General features: G+C 48.4%; 1 protein-coding gene and 2 long non-coding RNA genes across 5 annotated transcripts in view; 1 reads left to right on the top strand and 2 right to left on the bottom strand.

Annotated features, from left to right (window-relative positions):
- Window positions 1-140: 140 nt before the first annotated feature.
- On the bottom strand, window positions 141-683 carry LOC132473350 (uncharacterized). The gene is made up of 2 exons (XR_009529344.1): window positions 537-683; window positions 141-504 (listed from the first exon to the last, which is right to left on the bottom strand). It is a non-coding gene; the product is annotated as an uncharacterized LOC132473350 (long non-coding RNA).
- Window positions 684-1,344: 661 nt separating this feature from the next.
- On the top strand, window positions 1,345-3,588 carry LOC132473748 (uncharacterized). The gene is made up of 2 exons (XR_009529467.1): window positions 1,345-1,594; window positions 1,889-3,588. It is a non-coding gene; the product is annotated as an uncharacterized LOC132473748 (long non-coding RNA).
- Window positions 3,589-5,356: 1,768 nt separating this feature from the next.
- btaf1 (BTAF1 RNA polymerase II, B-TFIID transcription factor-associated) overlaps window positions 5,357-8,381 on the bottom strand; it is a 29,863-nt gene continuing 26,838 nt past the window's right edge. For 2 of the 3 annotated variants that reach the window (XM_060073999.1, XM_060073998.1), the window contains exons 36-38: window positions 7,914-8,073; window positions 6,397-6,567; window positions 5,773-6,230 (exon numbers count right to left, since the gene is read on the bottom strand). In XM_060073999.1, coding sequence (XP_059929982.1) covers window positions 6,081-6,230; window positions 6,397-6,567; window positions 7,914-8,073 — 481 coding nt within the window. In that variant the 3' untranslated portion in view covers window positions 5,773-6,080. Of the gene's footprint in view, window positions 6,231-6,396; window positions 6,568-7,913; window positions 8,074-8,381 lie in introns of all 3 variants that reach the window. The other variant, XM_060074000.1, reaches the window with a different exon arrangement.

Raw genomic sequence — 8,381 nt, 5'->3', positions numbered from 1 at the left:
GTGGTGAACTCATCTAGTTAGAGGAAGACTATAGTCAACAAAAAAAATGACAACCTTTCAATGATCACCAAGCTAAACCAACGTAGGATTCCCGTTAACCGCCGTCTATGATGGGTGAAGTACTTATTCTTTTGCAGTGATTGTAGATATAATTGTGCAATTTTCCTTTATTTTTTTAATCGTATGTAGTTAGGTGAGCGTTTGCTTAGAACTGTGATTTGCGTTAACTGTTGTTGATGTCTGACCTAGAGTTCAACGTGAAACTTCATAACTAGCGTATTCACACGTAACAAAAAATGTTCTTTAGAAACACACACGCACACGGACGCACACACACACACGGACGCACACACGGACGAAGTACAGGACAAGCCTCTCACACCACTCGGAGCGGATCACACGCAGGAGAGGAAACTACCCACAGCGAGGAGGGCCGGGACGAAAAGCGCTCGTTTGTGTCCCAAACATAACCAAAGAGTGCACGTGGTGACCTGCGCACGGCTCCTATACACACACACACACACACACACACACACACACACACACACACACACACACACACACACCAACACACACAGCTACCCACAGTAGAGTACTGTGCGCCTCAAGAGCTCATGAATGAGGTTTAAATAGAAGCAGAGAAGAAGAAGCCAATGTGTGCAGTGGCATCTGTAAGGGAAGAAGACTGTTGAAGTGTGTGGGGGGGGGGGGGCGGGGGGGGAGGGGGGGGGGGTGTAATTCTGTTTTCTTTTCTTTTTTTACCTGCAAAGCTTGAAGTAGAATAATGACCTGCTAAATTGGTGGACGTATTTTTAATATCCTACAGCCGAGGGGGTCCGGTCTGGGACTAGAGGGGGGCCGGTCTGGGGCCGGTCTGGGGCCGGTCTGGGGCCGGTCTGGGGCCGGTCTGGGACTAGAGGGGGGCCGGTCTGGGGCCGGTCTGGGGCCGGTCTGGGACTAGAGGGCGGGCCGGTCTGGGGCCGGTCTGGGGCCGGTCTGGGGCCGGTCTGGGGCCGGTCTGGGGCCGGTCTGGGGCCGGTCTGGGACTAGAGGGGGGCCGGTCTGGGGCCGGTCTGGGGCCGGTCTGGGGCCGGTCTGGGGCCGGTCTGGGACCGGTCTGGGACTAGAGGGGGGCCGGTCTGGGGCCGGTCTGGGGCCGGTCTGGGACTAGAGGGCGGGCCGGTCTGGGGCCGGTCTGGGACTAGAGGGGGTCCGGTCTGGGGCCGGTCTGGGACTAGAGGGGGTCCGGTCTGGGGCCGGTCTGGGACTAGAGGGGGGCCGGTCTGGGGCCGGTCTGGGGCCGGTCTGGGACTAGAGGGGGGCCGGTCTGGGACTAGAGGGGGGCCGGTCTGGGGCCGGTCTGGGGCCGGTCTGGGACTAGAGGGGGTCCGGTCTGGGGCCGGTCTGGGACTAGAGGGCGGGCCGGGGGTTTGTCCTTTTCGGGGCGGCGGCATCATTGGGGTACGTTTGGCGAGGCGCGGCCCCCGGCCCCTAGAGGGCGTAGAAACCACCAAGAGACCGGGGGGTTGGCTGCCGTCGGCTGGACGGAGCGGAGAGGGCAGATCAGGGGGGGGTCAGGTTGGGGTGGGGGCCGGTGACACTGCTGTGGTCAGGGGGGGTCAGGTTAGGGTGTGGTCAGGGGGGGTCAGGTTAGGGTGGGGGCCGGTGACACTGCTGTGGTCAGGGGGGTTCAGGTTAGGGTGGGGGCCGGTGGGGTTCAGGTTAGGGTGGGGTCAGGGGGGGTTCAGGTTAGGGTGGGATCAGGGGGGTTCAGGTTAGGGTGTGGTCAGGGGGGGTTCAGGTTAGGGTGGGGTCAGGGGGGTTCAGGTTAGGGTGTGGTCAGGGGGGGTCAGGTTAGGGTGGGGGCCGGTGACACTGCTGTGGTCAGGTGGGGTTCAGGTTAGGGTGGGGGCCGGTGACACTGCTGTGGGCAGCTGTTGGGTTGAATGCGACCCGATCCTGCATCATTGCGAGTCTTGTTTGTCGTCTTTGGCGTGATGTGATTGTCTCCGTGACGACTCCCCACAGTCTCCTTTTGTTTTTGGTCTCAGGCAGTAAAGTTGTACACGAGTCGACGTTAAGTTCATTTTTTATTTCTTGGAAAAGAAGACGAAATTGAGCTTGGAACGGAGGATAACGAGTACTGGTAGGAAGGGGGGGAGAGACTCAAACAGACGCTAACCTGGCTGGGCTGATGTAGTATCCCTAAGAAGGTGAATTCTGGCTGTCGCTTCTTTCTCCACCCAGAAGAGTTTTTCTATGTTCGTTCCTTCTCAATGATAGACATTTGTTATGCACTACTCTTTGTATCTGAACAGTTTTGGACAGTCAGCAATTCTTTTTGTTAAAAGAGAAGAAAAAAAAGGCGGTAAAGCATGCTTTTTTTGACTGACATGACATTTTTGCAATACCTCAATTTTGAAATATATTAGGAGAGAACCGATATTTTCTAAGTAAGTTTATTCAAATGAAAAAAAGAAATATATATCTATATATTAATTTAATTCTTAGAGAGAAATGATTTAACAGAGGTTGATTCTTATTTTTTATCATGCTCATTTGCTTTTACTTTCAAATTTATTTTTTGACAATTGAGGGAGCTGGAGCTTTATAACTTTAATATAATGACATAGTTAGTGAGCGTACATTCTACTTTATTACCAAGTAGTGAGTGAGTGAGTGCTGGTCTGGTTAAAAATAACCAGCAACGGCACAGTGTCAACAAAACATAACAAATAAGGAAATAATCCATTAGTAATCATTTGAAAAAAATAATTATCAATAAGAGATCCTTAATATATCGGGTGCTTGGAAAGAAAACTGAAGATACTTCCCTTGATTTTTTTTATATTTATATAATCAATCATTTACAATGCTGACCAGAATATTTTTTTTTTTTTACTTTTTATGTTTCCTACAAATGTGTACTCCCTTTTCTTTTGTAACGTAATAAAACACTTGTTTGTTGGCCTGATATCATAAGGGGGGGTTTAAAAAAATAAATGACATTAAAAAGGACTTCTAAGAGTCACTGAAAAGCTTGGGATAAAAAAGAATGTTCTTTTTTTTAACACAAAACAGACTTAAGTGTTTTACCTGTAAACGCCCCCCCTCCCAAAAGGTGCATCAATTAAGTGGTGGCCTTCTATTCACGCAAGACTTGAATTAGTCCCATTTTTTAAGACTAAGAACCTTGATTCTTTGTTGTAATGTGCAATACTGTTTGTACTGTTTGTAAAAAAAAAAAGAAGAAAAAAACATGAAAAAAAGAGACAAAATCTTTATTGCAGAATTATTTTCATTGCAAGCAATGTGATTCACTAAAATCATTTTCTACTGTGTGTTTACCTGCTAGTACCTTCCAGTGGTAATGTAGCCTTTGTACTGAGAAATTTTCATTATTTTTAGAACGTTTTGCTAAAAAAGAAAAGGATTAAAACATTTACATGTTTTTTATTTAATATTTTCTTTACAGACTTATTTCTCAACCATTTAATAGTTATTTCTGTGGGAGACTTTCATATCTGGTCAATGTCATTAATATTATTTTGTATTTTTACTTTGAATAAATTAATTTTATGATGCTAATTCTTTTAAGTTTATTTTCTGTTTGTCCTCCGTTTCATTCTGGAAGTAGGAAAAACAACTTTTTAATATTGTTGGTAAAGTGTCTTAGATTCTTGAAATGCTATGCTTTTTGTATTCATTTGCTGATGTTGCTTATACATTAGTGTGGAACTGATCTCCAAAAAGAAAATATATGGGGAAAAAATCTATATATACATGTGTATATATATTATATATATATATACACACACACATACACACAAAACAAAATAGTGGATCGTAATGTAATGATGGTTGGCAAAGGTGATGTAAACAAACTAATGGGCAATAAAATGAAATGGAGCATATGATTCTTTATGTTGTGACGTACGTGTGGAAGCTGGGAAACTGCCTCTGCCACTCCAGACACAACTTCTAAAACTGCAATAGTACTTTTAGTTCTTAATAATTAGAGGATCACGATGCATGATCTAGCTGGAGCTTGCACAACTTTTTTTATTCACCTGAGACACTAAATAATAGCAACTCCTGAATAGGCCTTAATTAATCAACATTTCCATATTAAGCGTCTGGTTCAACATTAATGCAATGTTGAGTCCAGTCCCTTGAACTAGAGATGCAAATGAACGCGTGTGATTGTATTGTATGAATGTATATTTGAGGAGCCGTGTGTGAATACATTTGAGACAGTGTGGGGGCAGACATGATTTCGCTGCAGATTCCCGATTGCTCAAATTATCCTCCATCCCGACAGTGAAGGAGATCCTGATTTATAACTTTGATCAATTTGCCGTCCTTTGTTTAGTTGCGTCAGTCATCAAACACACACTGCATATAATTAATGAAATGCTAATACCGATCTCTGGACCAGCAGCTCATCAAGGTACCCTACATGTCTTGGAAGAGGCTGGGTTGCTACTGTTTCTAAATGTATTACTGGCAAAGCAAACAGTTATAATCTAGCAATATTAATCTGTGCAATTTAATAGAAAAAAATAAATAGGACATGTAACTAATCTTGCTGGAATACTGTATATTACGTATGCTTCTGTGGTCAGTCTTACTGGGGTACGCTGTTTAACGTCAAAACGTGATATTTATAGACAAGTTGGATGTCAATTTAGTAATTTACCAACAACCCACTTCATAAATGTTTTGTTTTTTTAAGTAACTTTTTTTACTCGACTTGAATACTGGTTCTTTAATATTGACTAGACATTTAAAAATGCTTACGTTGAATTTAACCATGCTTGTCTACACTTTGCAATTCAGCTGTGATTATTCGGTGAGAAGAGAACAATGCTGATTGCGTCAGTTTATATGACCCCTCTGGCCCCCCCAAACCAGTTTGACCCTTTTCTGTATCAATAAGCTAATGTTATTAAATGTAACTATGTGTCGTGAACGCTTGTGGTCATTTGCCTAGCCTCTTCCTCGTCCTTCTGTAGAAGACATCTACCAGGTTTGTAGGCTCCTTGTTTGACAAGAAAACAACCTTTTGGCAAAATTTCAGATTGACAATTAGAAATGAAAAATAATATAAACGTTGAATAAAAATGATCATTTACATTAACAGAGGTGAATGGCTGGTCATGTAATAACTATACCTGATGAATACAATGTTTTCACTGGTCTTCCCATTGATGCATTACTGCTAATCTGATCCTACATTTAAAAATTATGAATCACACTTGTAGCTTATCCATTGTTGTATGTATATGAAAGTTACCAAACATGTTCTACCTTTTTAAAGCGCATAACACAATAACACCACAAATCCGAAAACATATTCAAAGTTCTGCAGAATTTATTTCATTCCATCAGTTTAAACAAACAGCAGCCATTACAGAAATATTTACAAGTCTGCTCTATAATATTTTTAAAATACTTTTGGAAACAAGTCGAGTGCCGCAGCTTTCCACTTGCTGTAACGGCCCTTCAGTTCAGTGCTTTTCCAGTCCCTCTGCTGGTTAAACCATCTTTTTCGGTGCATCTCTTCCCACCTCATATCCCGAAAGAAAATTAAAATAAAATGAAAAAAAAGGGGAGAACAAACCTTCTTCAGCCCAAGCCTCAAAGGCACTGTAGCTGTGCTGAGCGGGGGGCTCTGGAAACTACAGCTCCCCCTCGAGGGCGGGAGGGGCACGCCATCGGCTACAACACTACAGACGTCACCGTAGGACACGGCTGGAGGCGGAGCAGGCTAGACACCCCCTCACCCAACCCCCCAGGACCCGGACGCTCACACGAGGCCAACGCCACGACCGGTTCATACCGGTACGCCCGGGAGGGGGGCCGAGGGGGGCTTAACACTGGTTCTTCAGCGGAGGACGCTCTCCACCGTATGAACAGAGTGCGAGGGAGGAGGAGGAGAGCGGTGGGCGGAGCTGAGATGCTTCACCACCGCCCGCCTCTCTCCTCCTCCGAGCCTCGTGTGCAGCAGGTGGTGCGGTTACCGCTTCCTTCCTGAGGGGGTAGCGTAGAGCGCACCGGGCCGGGGGGGTGGGGGGGGGTTACTGCAGGGAGGTCATGAAGCCGTCGAGGTTGTACTCAGTGTCGTACTGCTGCTGGTCCCACAGCTCACCCAGCCCGTCCAGAACCGTCCGCATGGACGTCTTCCCCGCCGCCGACGCAGACGACTCCCCCTTCTCCCCCTTGTTGTCCTGCACACACACACACACACACACATTACAGGATGTTGAACTTTGCTGGAATGTGCGACCAGAATTCAGAGTGCATGCGACCACGTTGGGGTCGTGGCTCCACCGTCCAGATAGCGGCCGTCCTGCGTGGCTTCTAGGACGGTGATCACCGAGGGAGGGGCCGCACCTTGTCCAGGGCGAAGAGGTTGAGCAGCTGGTCGGTGCCCATGCTCTGCAGGCTGGAGTTCTCCTGGCTGATGATGGTGTTGGCGACGCCCATCTTGAACTTCTGCAGCCCCATGATCTTCTCCTCCAGGGTGCCGCGCGTGATCAGCCGGTACACGTTCACCACGCGTTTCTGGACGGACACACACACACACACACACACACACACACACACACACACACACACACACACACACACACACACACACACACACACACACACACACACACACAGTGAGCGTCGTCAGCTAGTGATGGCGTCAATGCAAACAACCCTTCATGAACCGAGATCTGGAGTTTGAAAAACATCATCATGACCACGATATCGAAAATAAGTGTTTTCCGCCTCAAGCTTAAACCGGCCGTTGAACGGCAGAAACTGACAGCATGGTTTGCACTCGTAATGGTTTTAGATTAAGCCCTTTGCTCCACTTGGGTGCATAGGCCACCGACGAATATCCTCCATTTCACTCTGCTGATGGCTTTACGCTCTCCCAGTTGAGCCCCCTGACATTACTGCCTCTACACTGTAGTTCACTCATAAGCCCTGATGGTTAAACCCTGCATGAACAGATCTGCTGGTTTAACGACGACTTCATTATTCCTCCTAATGTTGGGCATGAAATCAAACATCTGTGGTTGACTGGAACGGCGGAGGACAAGGGAGGTCTTTGGACCCCCGCCACAGCCAGCGGCGTGGGTGCTGATCAGAGACAGACAGACGGACTGGGTGCTGATCAGAGACAGACAGACAGACTGGGTGCTGACCAGAGACAGACAGACGGGTTGGGTGCTGACCAGAGACAGACAGACAGACGGGTTGGGTGCTGACCAGAGACACACAGACTGGGTGCTGATCAGAGACAGACAGACAGACTGGGTGCTGACCAGCGACACACAGACAGACGGGTTGGGTGCTGACCAGAGACAGACAGACAGACTGGGTGCTGACCAGAGACAGACAGACAGACTGGGTGCTGACCAGAGACACACAGACAGACGGGTTGGGTGCTGACCAGAGACAGACAGACAGACTGGGTGCTGACCAGAGACAGACAGACAGACTGGGTGCTGACCAGAGACACACGGGTTGGGTGCTGACCAGAGACAGACAGACAGACGGGTTGGGTGCTGACCAGAGACTGACAGACAGACTGGGTGCTGACCAGCGACACACAGACAGACGGACTGGGTGCTGACCAGAGACTGACAGACAGACTGGGTGCTGACCAGCGACACACAGACAGACGGGTTGGGTGCTGACCAGAGACTGACAGACAGACAGACTGGGTGCTGACCAGAGACTGACAGACAGACTGGGTGCTGACCAGAGACACACAGACAGACGGGTTGGGTGCTGACCAGCGACACACAGACAGACGGGTTGGGTGCTGACCAGCGACACACAGACAGACGGGTTGGGTGCTGACCAGCGACACACAGACAGACGGGTTGCTGCAGGGTCTCGGGAGGACTCACCTGTCCTATCCGGTGAGCGCGGTCCATGGCCTGCAGGTCCCTCATGGGGTTCCAGTCGTGCTCCACGAACACCACGGTGTCCGCCCCCGTCAGGTTAAGCCCCAGGCCCCCCACGTGGGTGGTGAGCAGCAGCACGTCGATGGACGGGTCGTTGTTGAACCTGGGCGTGGCGGGGGGGCGTGGCGGGGGGGCGTGGCGGGGGGGGGGGGCGGGGGGTCGGAGAACAGAGTCAATACAAAGTATGAGATCGCAAAACCCCAAAATCCCCTCTGGAGGATTGGAGGAGATGAGATGGAATAAGAGGGTATTTCCATGTCGGCGTGACGATCATGTGACAGAGGATCAGTTCCCGAGGACTTTTTGACCTCGAGACAAATGCCCTCTTAATAAGGGCAGCACAATCCTTACAGGAAGTGAAAACAGGAAGTGCTTCTGCAGATCCTCTTGTGGACAGGCGCTGCCCCGTGT

This window comes from Gadus macrocephalus, chromosome 15 (genome assembly GCF_031168955.1).
Source record: "Gadus macrocephalus chromosome 15, ASM3116895v1".
Taxonomy (NCBI): domain Eukaryota; kingdom Metazoa; phylum Chordata; class Actinopteri; order Gadiformes; family Gadidae; genus Gadus; species Gadus macrocephalus.
Note: the sequence above shows the minus strand (reverse complement) of the source record. Positions and strands in the feature narration are given on the sequence as shown.